This window comes from Mirounga leonina, unplaced genomic scaffold, assembly GCF_011800145.1.
Source record: "Mirounga leonina isolate KUSES-001 unplaced genomic scaffold, KU_Mleo_1.0 Mir_153, whole genome shotgun sequence".
NCBI classification, from domain to species: domain Eukaryota; kingdom Metazoa; phylum Chordata; class Mammalia; order Carnivora; family Phocidae; genus Mirounga; species Mirounga leonina.
In genome coordinates, this window is record NW_023270387.1 from 17,046,041 (window position 1) to 17,060,366 (window position 14,326).

Sequence of the window (14,326 nt, forward strand, 5' to 3'; positions counted from 1 at the left end):
AGAGATTGTTCACAGGTTCTTTTTAATAGGGAGACCTCCCAGAATTAGCAAAGCTGCTATTTGCTAAATGACAAAGTGGGGTTCCTCAGGAGGGGGTGCGACATATAGAGGTCAGTGGTGGCTAGATTCTCCTTGCCAAGGATTGATCAGAAATAAAGGTAAATCTCTCTGAACTGGTATTGTAAGTCAGTGAAAATATGATTCTCACCCTTTTGGTAGAGAGAAAGCAAAAGACATCTACCTACCTACATACCTACCTGTCTTCTAAAGAGAGCACATGACTACAGTTAAGGGAGATGGTGGTGAAATGCTCAGTTTTATCATCCGTGGTCATTCTCTCTTTATTTGCTCATCTGTAAAATGGGCAGCCGGAATTTCTCAGCAGAGTAGTTAATGAGTTCTGTGGGTGAAGCATCTTGAGCAAACCCAAGTCAGATGCTTGAGCAGACACTCCCTGAGCAGGGGCTGTCTGCAGGGAGTTCTTAAACGAGATTCCAGCTCTCCTTCAGAGGTGGAGCACCCAGGGAGGGTAATGAGCCTGCTAAATATAGTGAGGACACCGTACTGAATGGGGACACGGAGGGGCCGTTTGCACACCTAGCATTTAGGTCATGCAAATGGATGGTCTGAGAAAACCTTGTTATTCTTGGACCTCGGGGCTCTGTCTTTGGTTTCCTGAGGCCTGCCCTGATGTTCAGGGGATTCAGCAGCCGCCTCTGTCCTCGAAATTGAAGGACGTGGTTGGTATTTGTTTTATACTTCGTTGCAGAATTTTAAAAATGCTTCTTCGTATTTCCCTGCTAGCGAGGCAGAGGAGTGAACCAGACTGCCTTGTTTGTCCTCCTCGTCCTGTGTTCTGGAAAGAAGCTGTGTAGGAGTGTTGAGGACCACAGGCTGTGGGTGTCTAGGACATCCTGATCTTTGGGTTTGACTAATTTGCAAGAGGTAATGGCAGAAGGAATGAATGGAGATGATGTGGGGCCTATTCCATTAAGGACCCCATCCTCCTGAGTAAGCCTCAATTGAGTACACAGATTTTGACGGTTTTATTGTAAATATCTTATCACCGGTCAGACTTGCGACACCGATTTCCCCCAGAAGTGCTCTGTGTACCCTTGACAAGGGGAGAAATTATTTACGAGCCTCAAAGAGTGCCTGGCACTCAGTAGGCCTCAGTGCCTTCATCAGTAAGTGAATGCATGAGCAATCAGTACCTCCATACAACAAGCAATTTATTTGTCCTCCCTTCTATTTATAACAACCCAGAGCTTGGGGCTTGGTGGCAGCAGATTCTTATTCTCACTCTGAATAATGAGGAAAATCGTTTGACCTCTTTGGAACGCCAGGGCGTGCTGGGGGGCTGAGAGACAGCATGGGGGTGGCTTGGACCAAGGGGTGTTCAGTGTGGGGGTGGTGACGATTGTTGGGAGCTGAAAGTGGATGCTGGCCCCGAGCTTGTGGCCATTTCTCCAGCCGGGGACCAGGGACCAGCAAGCAGGGACCCGGCGGCCTGCAGAGATGCCGTGGTTCTGCAGATGCCGCTGACGGCGCTTTGAAGGATTGCTTTGGCCGGAGACCCACTCCTCAGCCTGCCTCCACTATGACTCATTCGGGCTGTATTATTTTGGTAGCAGAAAAGATCGAGATGAGATGAAAGAAGCATTTCTTAAGAGTCCGAGCTCCTCGGTATTAGATCAGCACCTCAGAAATATGATGTTCTTTACAGGTCACAGATACAGGCTTTTAAAAAAAAATTATTGAGATGAAATTCACATAACATTAACTGCTTTCACGTGAATGATGGCGGTGGCATGTATAGTCCATTCACGGTGTTGTACCATCACCCCCCTGCCTAGTTCCATCACTCTAAAATAGAACCCCTTACCTGTGAAGTGGTAACTCCCCAGGTTCCCTTTCCCCCCAGGCCCTGGCAACCACCAGTCTGCTTTCCATCTGTATGGACTTACTGATTCTGGATCTTTCATGTACATGGAATCAGGCAATATTGTGACCTTTTGTGTCTGGCTTCTTTCAGTAGCGTGGTGTTTTTGAGGTTTGTCCACATCATGGCGTATATCAGATCATGGAGTTTTAACACTACCCCAAATACCCAAAGATAGCCTCTCTCCCAAACAGTGGGTCTTCCGGCTCCCACCAGTTGGATCCCAGGTAGTGGCAGTAGGAAGGGGAATGGACTAGATTCACTGCTCCCCAGATAAGCTGCATTACGGACACCCGGAGTGTCTCGTTTAAAAACAGGAATTCCTGGGCCCCAGTCAGAGAGGGATCTGAATCGGTAGGTCTGGGGTGGTTCTGTCAGCTGGGTTTGGGAGCCCCAGACCGGGTGACCTTTGGGGCATTAATGACTGCCGGTGAGCCAGGCCGAAGCTTCGGGTACCTCCGGATGCTGTGGGTTGCTGATGATGCAGTTTTTGTGTGTGGAGATTTTGGTGGCATGTGATTTTTTCTCTGCCTTCTGAGGGGAGGCATCGGGCCCCTCCCTGCTGCTTTGACATCTCCAATTAACTGCGTCTCATTTATCAAGTCCTTTATTTATTTTTTTTAAAGGTGTTTCACCAAGCTTGCCTTTGGCTTCCTTTGTCAGAAAGCCCTTGGACGTTCTGATGCTTGTCCTTTGCACTGCTCTCACCCCTTCCCCTCTGTTAGGATCGGTTGAGGGGCCTCATAAATCTCGTGTCCTCTGAGGAGAAAGACTTCAGCACGTAGCATTGAGACTTCTTTCCCACTCTCGTCACTGGAGGCTCTGTAACCTGTTCAGATTGTCACCTGCCAGGGGGACCGTTCTGAGGTTGCCCGAGTCAAATGTTGGTGGGCTCTTTCATGCCAGACCCTGAGAACTTGGGTGATTCTTCCAGGTGCCGAATCCTTTATCGTATCGATGTTCGCATACGTTCACTATTTATTCCCCTCTGGTTCTAAGGGCGAGAATGTCTTTGGAGGGCAAAGACTTTTAGCCTGAATTCCCAGGGTGCTTGTGCTATTGGGCTTCTGATTTGTAGATGCTTCTAGATTCTTCCCAGCGGCATGAGCTGGAGGGCGAGTGGTGGGAGAACGGGAAGGCTGGAGTAAGGCCTCATGAGCTGCTACTGGAGATTGTCTCTGCTGCTTTCCCTCTGTAGCATTCTCGCTTACATTATTTACTTACTTCTATTTTTCATTCGTCCTTCTCTCTTGATGCCCACCTGGACGTCTCTCTGGGAACGAGAAGGGACATTTTGGAATGACGTATTTTCCTAAAAAATACCCAAAGGTCTTTCTCTTTACAGAAGTCTCATTTCAGATATTTTCCAAAAGCATTTGGATCCTGGATCAAATGAAACACAGGCGCTCCAGAGTCAGAGCAGGGTAGTTAAGGATTCGCTCCTTTGTCATCTTGTCTGCCAAGTTTGGGGCACAGGTGTCTGCCTTCTCCCTCGTGACATCTGAGAGCAGCTCGAGGAGGGGGGTGGGGAAAGTTAGGGCGGTGGTGGGACAGAACAGAAAGGGGAAAGGAGGTGTGGGGAGGGTTTTCTGCCCAGAACCTCCATGGGAAGGCAGCTCAGAGGGCCCGTCAGCTCAGGCTTGGACTTTGCATCAGCCCAAAAGGGGAGGGTGGGGGGGGGGATAGGCAGGTGGGATTGTGCGGAGGCTCCTTGGAGCCCAGAAGCTTGATTTCCTTCTACATGTGCCCCAGACAGCCGAGGTTGGAGAGGCTGGTGGAAGAGGCTTCTCCCAGACACTGCTCAGCAAGAGGGAGAGTGCATGTTCCTGATTGGGGGGGGGGGGGGGGGGGGGCTTTGTCCTGATTCTGACTGTTAACAACAGCTCTCGGAATTTTTTTCTTATGGTCATCGGTTTGCTCTTCACACAGAGTAGGTGAACTGTGAGCTCAGGGCTTCTGAGATGCTGGCCCTCAGACTGTCTGTCCGTGTCTGGTTGAAAGAGGGAGAATAAAAGGAATGGAGTTAGTTTTTCATAAAGCAAAAACTGTCTAAAAGAACTGTTCTTATTCTGAGATCCTTATTCAGTTTTCGGTGTTTAACTGTCCTTTCTTTAAAAAATGACGGTGGTTGGGCGCCTGGGTGGCTCAGTCATTAAGCATCTGCCTTCGGCTCAGGTCATGATCCCAGGGTCCTGGGATCGAGTCCCGCATCAGGCTCCCTGCTCAGCGGGGAGCCTGCTTCTCCCTCTGCCTGCTGCTCCCCCTGCTTGTGCTCTCTGTCTCTCTGACAAATAAATAAATAAAATCTTTAAAAAAAATAAAAATAAAAAATGACGGTGATTATGGTGGTCATGTTGCTTAGGAGGGCTAGCTGCATAACGGACGGATCCCAGAAGCTCAGTGGCATAAATGGATCCCCTAATTGTAAGGAGTTCAAAGCGAGTGTTACTGACTAGTGGAGGGCTTTCTCACTGGCGACGTGGGCTCCTTCCTCCTTGTGGTTCCACCCTCACCTGGGGCTCTGGAGTCCTCAGTGGGGCCTGCGGATGGGGAAGAGGCCGAGGGCTGGCAGGGGCTGGGGCTGGTGGCCCTGACCACCTTCCCTCATGTTCTGAGGCCAGAAGTCAGGCCACACCCCACGGCAAGGCAGCCTGGGCACGAGTCTGCTATGTCTTCAGGGAGCAGAGGAAACCGGTTCAGAGAACAGCAAGTTCAGCTCGACACAGTGGCTGTTTTTGTTCCTGTCCTTACCTGGCAAAATGGAGTTGGCCAACCAATCCTCTGCTGGCCTTTTTAATTAATTTTCATCTTACTGGTTTACAAAACCCAGAAGTCTAGGAACTACTGTTAGCAAGAATTCGAAGGTCATTTCTGGGGAGTCCTGGAAAATATTTCCTTACTTGGGACCCTTCAAAACTAATTAAATAAAACTTGTACCATGATGTTTTTCTCTTGTTCCTCCTTGCGAGGCGCTCAGGACGAGCCATGTCACCTGTCAGCCAGACAGGGCACCAGATTGAACGGAGGTTTGAAAGCCTGTGGTCTTTCTGGCCTGTGCACTCTTTCTGAATGAGGAAGATGTGTCTGTTTCGGTTTCAAGGCCTTAGGGGAGTGCATGACCCCCCTATGGGTTAGGGATGAAAGTAACCGGAGATAGATTACGCAAAAGACAAGAAGAATAAGAAAGTCACTTGTTATGCCAGAGAGAGCCTGAGAAGATTTTTTTGCAATCCACTTATATCCAAAATAGCAGGGAATTTGTATTTCTTCTTGGGGAAGTTGTGTCTTGTGGAATCTGCACTGGGGGATAAATAGGCCAGCCTGGCCCCGTGCTCCAGATCTCAGAATCTTAGCTGTTTCTGAGTGACAAAGGAGGAGAGAGTCTTGCTTTAGAATATCGTGGCCCTCACTCATCGTGGGTCCTAATTCCTGTGTCGGTTTGATCTCTTTCAGGTTAGTCTGAATGATTCCCACAATCAGATGGTGGTGCACTGGGCCGGAGAGAAAAGCAACGTGATCGTGGCCTTGGCCCGGGACAGCCTGGCCCTGGCGAGGCCCAGGAGCAGTGATGTAAGTATTGGTGCTGGTCTGGGCGCTCCTCTGTGAGGCCACCAACATGCCCTCTTGGAATCTGGCGGGGTTATCATGCCAGTAAAAAAATAGTGTGGGTAAGTAGAGGATGAATGGATGGGATACATTTTACAACAGGGAAGAGAATCTGAACAATAATAAATACCCCTCGTTTGCCGAACAGAGGGCGGTGCAGGCCATTTTGCAATGAGATCCGTGTGATGCGTGATTACTTTTGTCAAGTGATCGGGTTTGATCTGGATTGTTGGGTCTGCTCTGCAAAATGCCAGAAGCACATTCCGGGCAGAGCTGCCCGTCCGCCCCAGAGCCCGATGGGACCCCTTCCAGTGGGGTGGGTTCTTGACTCTGATGTGCTCATATTCTCGGTTTTCACGGTTGGCTTTCTATATAGCATTTAAGAGTTTAGGTACTTTGAAGACGAGACACCAAGGGTCACAGACTCAAAGGCCTGTGAGAGACCAGGTGGGTAGTGGCAGGAGAAGCCTGCCTCCCAGTTCACCATGCTCTTTCTTCCAGGGAGGAAAACGGTTTCTCCCATTTTTCTTGAAGTGTGTGGCCTCCTGGGCCAATGTGTCATTTTCCCACTTTGATAGAGATGCAGGTTCAAGAAGCATTCACCTGTTAATTTGAATGTGGTGATTGATCCTTGGTCTCTGTGTCCGTGAGGCACTGAGAAGTAGAAGGGATTTGGTGCTTGGGAGGGGCTGTTGTCATCGGTCTTAGTTCTGGTTGCCGTGTAGGGCCCGGCCTTGCCAGATCTGATTTCCGAGAGAAGCTCAGAGGTCTGGGTTTTTACGTGAAAACTGCAGAGTCTTACAAGTTGACAGCTCATGTATCGTTTGTACAAATACTGGGCAGGCCAAGTACAACCTATACAAGGGCCAGAGCTGGTCCTTGGGTCCCATGTGTGTGGCCCCGGCTCCAGACGTCCCCTTGTGGGAAGAGGGCCAGCCCCTGCCTGGGGTCAGGGACGGATGTGGCAGGGTGAAACCTGTGGACAAAGAAACACCACGTGGAGCTTTGTTCACTCTGCACTCTGGCCAGAGGGAACCTCCTGGTGAATTTCCTAGCACTGTCACATCAGCCCGAAGGAAACTCGGCATTCTTGAGTACAGACCTGGTCTCTGTGAGATCCCTCTCTGTGTATCCGCTGTTCGGCTTGGTTGTGCTCCTAGGTAGGTGCCTGGAGGGAGCACCGGTGGCTGCTTTCTAGTGGGTTCAGTGGAGACAGCCACAGACAGGGAGGGCGGTAGAAGGGCTATAATGTAGAGCTTTTGTCCAGGATGGCTGCTGAGCAGGGACGGGTGGGAAACCGTGGTCATTGACAGCCAGTTTGGATGTCGTGCTCTGGAGCAGGGCTGGACTTTTTGGGGGGCAGTGGCTTTGGCCTATTTATAAATGCGACCAGGGTTTGTGAGCACAGACGGCAGCCTATGGATGCTGCTGGTCCCGTGAGGCCCCGAGGCACCTGTGTATATACTCAGTGCGGTCACGGCCTGCACACCCCTTCATGGCTACCCCTTTTGAGCACCGGAAACCGCTCTGGGCCCTACTGTGTTGAGAAATCCTCCTTAGCCTTTTTCTACGTTTAAAAAATTCTTTGTCTAGATAATATTTTTTTACGAGACAGGTAAAAGACCTTAACCGTTGTATTACGGCTTTGCTGGACAAACAGGAGCCTGGAGACATGAAGTGGCCTGCTTGAGGTCACTCAGTAGTGGCTCCCGAGACCTGATCACGTGCCCGCTGTGTGAGGTGTCATGTTGCCAACGGGACCCACTCGTCTGGGTTTTTACCCTCAAAGCCCTGCGTCCTGGGAGCCTCCTCAGGCCGGGGGTCACCCTGGATGGTTGGTCTGCCCAAACCCCATTCTCACTCTAACTATCTGGGTGTGTCTGACCGAGAAGCCATTGAACATGGGACGCGATACACCATTCTGTAATGAAATACACGATAAAATTACACGGGAAGGAAATGCCATGCTCGGAGATAATAAACGGGAGTGGCAGAGATTTACCCCCGTCCACACACAGGCTACATTAAAGACTTGGCAGCTGAAACGGAGATGTTCTGATGTGAAATGTTAACGCAGAAATAAATTATGACTCGGAGGCTGGAGTTGGTGGTGCGGGCATCGTAGCAACCCCGACTTTCTTGAGAGAAGAGTGGGAGCACGGTTCGTAAGGCCCCGTCAGCTGTCCAGAAGGGAAGGGACCAGTGTAAGTGAGGAGCTGTGTGTGTGTTGAAGAATGGCCAAGTCATGCATATTCAGTATATTAAAAAGGGACAGATCTGGAAGCTGGAATCCCGGAAGGTTTGCTTTTCAACAGAAAAAAAAAAAAAATGAATAATGTCCCGATGAACTGGTAGCAAGTGTGATTCCGTGAGGACTGGCGGCTGCATTCCAAAAGGAATGCCATCTTTTTCTCTGATAGTCTGGTTGATGAAAGGAGACAATAGGTATTGTTTATCTTGAGCCTCCCCACTTATCTCTTTCCGCCCTCTCCTGACATAGTTTGCAAAGGTACTCAGGTGCAGCCACATTGGCCAAGGAGCTCTGCAGAGATCGTGTCCATCGGAAGATCAGAATCAACCAGGGAAGGTTTCAGGAAGGGTAGGACTTGCTGCCTTTGCCCCCAGAGTGGCGTGACGTTATGATTGGTGCCCCCCAGGATGGACCGGGGAGCAGGGCCAGCTCTGGGTAGCTTGCTAACAGGGTGGAACTTGGGAGCCCGTGGAGCTGGTGTCTCGCTGAGCTTTGGCTCTGAAATCAGAATGCCTGGGGTTGAATCCTGGCTCTGCCGTTCGTTAGCAGTCGGACCCTGAGCCGAGTCATTAACCTTCTATTGGTCTTCTCATCTGTCAGTGAGATAGTGCTTGTAAAACCTTGCTCCCCAAAGTATGGGCTGTGGGTCAGCAGCCAGGGGTGTTTTCTGGGAGCTGGTTAGAAAGGCAGAATCTCAGGTTCTACTCCAGACTTCCTGAATCACAGTCTGCATTGTGACCTACGTTGTGCCAGGTGACTTGTAGGCATGTTACCGTTCGAGAAGCACTGGTGTGAAGGACTCAGAACGGGGCTAGATAAGGAGATGTTTTCTGTACATTTCAACCCTTCTTTCCTTCCTCCCTGCCTCTGCTCTCCATTCTGCCTTTTCCCCTCCTTGCTTCTCGTCCTTCTCATTATTATTATTACGCTGTTTTAAAGTAGGGAGAGAATCCAAAACCACTCACATGGAAGGACCATCTTTATAGGTGAGACAGTGATGTAACCAGCAACTTTGGCAGTTTTAGGGACTCCTCCCGTTTTATTCTGTTCTTTTAGGGAGTCATGTCTTAGAGAAGTCAGAGAGGACTGATCAGTGCAGAACCTGTGCCTGGAGGAAAAAAAAAACTCTATGGGAGCACAAAGATGAGCGAGTATAGGATGTTTGCCCAGATTCACCTGGAGAGCACAGTGGAGAGCAACCTGGCGCTCCCTGGGAACTGAAGCAGAGCATACAGTGGGGGTGCAGTGTGGAGACCACGAGGCCGTCAGCCCACTCGGCATTATCTGAGCACTGGCAGAGGCCTTTTCTGGGCTCCTCGTTGTGGAGGAGGGTGGATAGCTGTGCACAGCCCTGAGCTTGGTCTTTGCCCTGTGGAGCTTAGGGTCTGGGTTAATCCAATAGAAATAAGAATTATGAGGACAGGATAAAAATATCATGTTGGGATGGTTCGACCTGGAGCAGAGGAAGCAGGTTGATGAGTCATTTACAAGTGTCTTGAGGCGTAGGATGGGCCCTTACACACTTACTCTTGACTTCTATTAAGTATAAGTCGTAAAGAGATGGGGATTGTTTACAGGTGCATATTAAGGAAGAGCTTTTTGGTAGTGAGGGCTGTTGTCTCTCTGAGCGTGAAGTGACAGGTGTGGCTGAGGATCTCAGAAAAGGTCTGTGTTTTGTTAAGGTTGGTGTTTTACCCCTTCTTTCCCCCCACTCCTTCCACTGCCCGGCCTGCAGACTCAGTGTGTGATCTCCCCCTTTAACAGAGCACCATATGTCTGTAGCAGAGAGCAGCCTCCTAGAAGGGTAACTTGCAGGGGCGCCTGGGTGGCTTAGTTGGTTAAGCGACTGCCTTCGGCTCAGGTCATGATCCTGGAGTCCCGGGATCGAGTCCCACATGGGGCTCCCTGCTCGGCGGGGAGTCTGCTTCTCCCTCTGCCCCTCCCCCCTCTCGTGTGCTCTCTCTCTGAAATAAATAAATAAAATCTTTAAAAAAAAAAATTTTTTTTAGAAGGGTAACTTGCAAGAGTGGAAAGACAGATGGACCAGGGACTGGAGGGAACCCATTATGTTTTGTCAACTTCCAGGCTATATGACCACTAACTTCTCTGAGTCTTGGTTTTTTGTCATCCTATTAAATGGAAATAATTCCTCATTCACTCACTCACTGATTCATTCATGTCACTCTCTTTTTTATTCATTTGTGGGACATATTCATTTACTTCACTCTGTGGTTTATAGTGATGTTTAATTCCAGAAATCTTTACTGAGCAATGTGCGATATTCTAGGTACACCGAGGGAGGCAGAGTGAGGCTGACCCACAGAATTTTTTTTTTTTAAAGATTTTATTTATGTAGTTGACAGAGAGACGCAGAGAGAGAGTGAACACAAGCAGGGGGAGTGGGAGAGGGAGAAGCAGGCTCCCCACTGAGCAGAGAACCCGACGCGGGGCTCGATCCCAGGACCCTGGGATCATGACCTGAGCCGAAGGCAGACGCTTAACGACTGAGCCACCCAGGCATCCCTGACCCACAGAATTTTTTTTTTTTTTAAGAACAGAGAGAGAGACAGCGAGAGAGGGAACACAAGCAGGGGGAGTGGGAGAGGGAGAAGCAGGCTTCCCGCCGAGCAGGGAGCCCGATGCGGGGCTCGATCCCAGGACCCTGGGATCACGACCCGAGCCGAAGGCAGACGCTCAATGACTGAGCCACCCAGGCGCCCCCCACAGAATTTTTTAAGATGAAGAGCGATAACGTATACTGAAAAATGCTATCCTAATATGACTTATTATCACCTCTGTGCTTCTGAGGAAGTAACTCATAGTGGATTATCAATTTTGGGGACGTTGGAGCTGGAGGGGGCCGAGTTCCCTTTTAGAGAAGCCATTAGTTCAGTACATCTGGTGTCTGAGCCTAACAGGGACTCTCAGTGTCCATTCTGGGCCAGGAGAATGGAAGTGAGGAGGCACCACTTTGTCTTTTTACTCACTCAAATCCTCTGTGAGCTTCTCAACCTGCTGCATTTTGAGGCTGCTTTGATGGCAACCCCTCACTGTGTGCATGGCAGTTGGGGACACGCTGTGTGTTGTAAGCATGAGCATTCGTAATGGGGCTTCTTCCACTGTGGCCCAGATATTGGCAGAGGCTCTCTCTGTGCTCTTCTAACCTTGACATCTAATAAATATTAACGCCCCGTGTGTGTTCTTGCTTCCCTTTGTACCTGCCTCGTGTAGTTCGTTGTTTACAAGGGTTGTTGCTTACAAACGTTTGTACGTTTACAATGTGTGTAAAGGCCATGTCTTTGCATATCTGGCACTTAGCACAGCCCCTGGCTCCTGACAAACCCTTCAGATGTGTACCTGTGCTGGGATGAGTCCAGCCGTTCCCATTCTTGTTGCAATTCACCTGTCATTTTCCTTTAGAACTTACCCCAGTCCTAACTATTATTAATATTCTGTTCACCTATCAGGCTTGTTTTTAATCCTCTGATTATGTTGATTTCACATTGCCTAGGTAGTCAGTCTACGTGCAAAATACCTGGCGGCTTGTATCCCGCCATCCATTACCGGAGGTGTGATGGCTTTGGGATTTCTGCCTTTGGAGGCAGGCAGCCTGGATCACATTTCCACGCTGCTACTTACCTTCTCTGTTACTCTGGCAAGAAACGAATCCCCTAAGCCCCTGCTACCTTATCTGGAAAGTGATTTTAGTAACTGCATTTGCCATGCAGGGCTGTGGGGAGAGCTCCCTGAGCTCTTTCACACGAGGAGGGCAGTACGGTATCTGGCACCTAGGAAGCGTGCCGTGAGTGACAGTTCCTCTTACATTTTACCTCCGTGGTTACTGGGTGGCTGGAGCCCCGCAAGCAGGAGGCCCGGCTCCTGGCTCCTGGGCTACTGCCACCCCCCCCCCGCACACACACCCCCACCCCCGCCAGGCAGTTGCATCAACATGAGCGAGCGTGATGAGTGCTGGGGCCGGGGCGTCTTGAATCTATACATTCGACCTCCGTGCATATCGAATCACTCAGCACTTTTCTTTCTCACCTGTTGGACTTCTCCGTGGAGGCCTGGGAGGGTTTCCTTTTTCAACCTCTGCAGTGCCGGAGCAACAGACCTTCCCAGCAGAGGGTTGAAGAATGAGATTACCTTTTGGGGACATTTCAGCAGATGGCAAAACAAGTCCCCGGTCCCTCCCCGTCAGACAACCACATTCAGTCTGCCTCTGGATGTAATTGGTTAGACACTCAACCCGGCCATGGGGAGGAGGTCATCATTGTTTCCATCCGTGGGTCCCCCTGGCCCCCCTGCAAGGAAGCATCCTGGCCTCAGAAAGGAGCCTGTGTATTGCGGGCAGCAAGGGGCTGTGGCGCTCCTGGGCTTCCTGCCCCCCACATGGTTGGGGGGCGGAGGGAGAGGTGCCCTGCTTATCCTTGGTGCATCATCTCTTCACATCTGTCGTGTCCTGACGCCGGGGACCTGTCGGGAACATCGTTCGGGATCCAGGGCGGGACGTTGACAGGTGCGGGCAGAGGGAGAGGTCTCTCGGCCACATTTTTCACCAGCTCTTCTTCGTCCTCTCCTCCTCCCTGATCCAGGTGTACGTGTCTTACGACTATGGAAAATCATTCAAGAGAATTTCCGAGAAATTGAGCTTCGGCTTGGGCAACAGCAGTGAAGCGGTGATCGCCCAGTTCTACCACAGCCCCGTGGACAATAAGCGTGTAAGGAGGCGCCATCCCGCCTGTCGGGACTTCAGGGGGCTGAATTCCGGGACGTCCGCTGTGCTAACCGGGGGGGCTGGGAGAAGGAGCTCCTCGTCATCATCTCTGCAGTGTGACCCGTAGCCAGGGACTGTTTTTCCACTAACCAGGGAGTTTAGCAGAACACAGGTGTCAGGGTGGAACCGTGCATAATCGGGCAGGCCAGGTTCTGGCCAGGCAGGATTTCTGGACAAAGCGTCAGGCTAACGTGCAGAAAGAAAATCCCCCAATCGATGAACTGCCTGTCTCACAGGTGGCAAAAATGAGACCTGGGTTTACTGGGACTTTCACCACCGTGTGATGCACATCTTCCAGAGTGCTTGCCGGATGCTTGATTTTGTGGGCATCACGTGTGTGTGTGTGTGTGTGTGTATACACACGCATGCGTGCACCCCCACCCCCAGCCTGTACCGGCCTAGAGAAGAACACCAAGGCAAGGCGGCAGATACTGCTGTGCTTCCGGATTTGTTTTCCTGGCTAGCTGGCCTGGGGCTCAGTTTCTGCAGTAGACCCCCGGGCAGTCGGATGTGGAGGAAGCATTGATTTGAGATTGCCCTGGGCCCCCAGAGAGGCGGAGGGGGAGGCGGAGGCGGAGGCGAGAGGGCAGGAATCAGGCAGCCTGCAAGGTTAGGTTGCTTTAGCTTGGAGAGTTGTATTTGATGGCTCTCTCCCGCACTCTGGTGAGCCCTAGCTCGTTTCCAGAGGCAGGATGACTGCTCCTAAGAATGTTCAGGAAGCTCCGAGGTAAGGGTAGCTGCTGTTCTTTGCTCATCCAGAAAGGAACAAGATCCGCACGGTCCTCTGGCCAGGTGCCCCCCAACACTGGCTTCTCGGGTTGCCTCTATTCAAAATATTTAGCCACTGGAATGGCACTGGCCAATCAGAACAGAGCCAGTCTGGAGGGAGCTGGGTCCTGAAGGCCACCCTGCCTGGCCAGGCATTAACCTTTTAGTTGCCGGATGGTGGACAGGCCCTGGGGAAGGGGCCAGGCCACTGGTGCTTAGGAGGGGCCTCTCTCGGGTTTCAAGGAAGCAGCTACGTACTAATGGGTATAGAAATAATTTTTTTTTTTTTTAACTAGACTAGCTACTACTGGTACATACTGGTTAATATTAGCCCTGCCTGATGATCTCAAAACAGAGGAACAGTTAGGAACAGCTCCCCTCTTACCTAACTCGCTCCACGATGAAAAGCAAGGAAGAGGTGTTGGAGGGACTTGGCTCTGGAGACAAGACTGCCCGCCCTCTGCACCCGCTCCTCCCACTGCACTTGGTTGGGCAGGCCTGGGGCTTGGGGCCCCCAGGGTTGGGTGGGCCCTGCTGCCCGATTTGCGATTTGCTCTGGCTTCTGAGAGGTGAGGCTCCCTGCCCCCAGGGTCCAGCTTGCTGGCTGTGCCACATCTCCCCTGGATAGAGCTGTGTGCCCCCTGCCTTCCAAGGAGCAGATGACGCTCCGATTACTCACCTTGTCCGGAGGTACCTGTTGATTATTATTATCATTATCTTTACACATTGTCCCAGAGCTAACTCTTACTGCCTTTGTGGCCTTGGAACCATTCTGTGGTCCCTCCAGAATCTTCTTTTTGAGCTCCATCTGCCCCCTCCTCACCTCCTACCACAAGGGCACAGATGTCTGCCAGCAGGTCCTGACTTCCTTCCTGCTTGTCATGGGTTGTGGTGAGCAGTTGCTAGGCCCACACGCACGTCTGAGTAGTCAGAAGACAGGAAAGATGATGTTCTGGGCTTGCAGAGCAGGTTTGGTGCAGGG

The 14,326-nt window shown here is 51.0% G+C and overlaps 1 protein-coding gene across 2 annotated transcripts in view; it reads left to right on the forward strand.

Moving 5' to 3' along the window:
• Window positions 1-14,326, forward strand: part of SORL1 (sortilin related receptor 1) — a 154,232-nt gene that overhangs the window by 10,619 nt on the left and 129,287 nt on the right. For both annotated transcript variants that reach the window (XM_035009158.1, XM_035009159.1), the window contains exons 2-3: window positions 5,396-5,512; window positions 12,395-12,520. In XM_035009158.1, coding sequence (XP_034865049.1) covers window positions 5,396-5,512; window positions 12,395-12,520 — 243 coding nt within the window. The remainder of the gene's footprint in view (window positions 1-5,395; window positions 5,513-12,394; window positions 12,521-14,326) is intronic.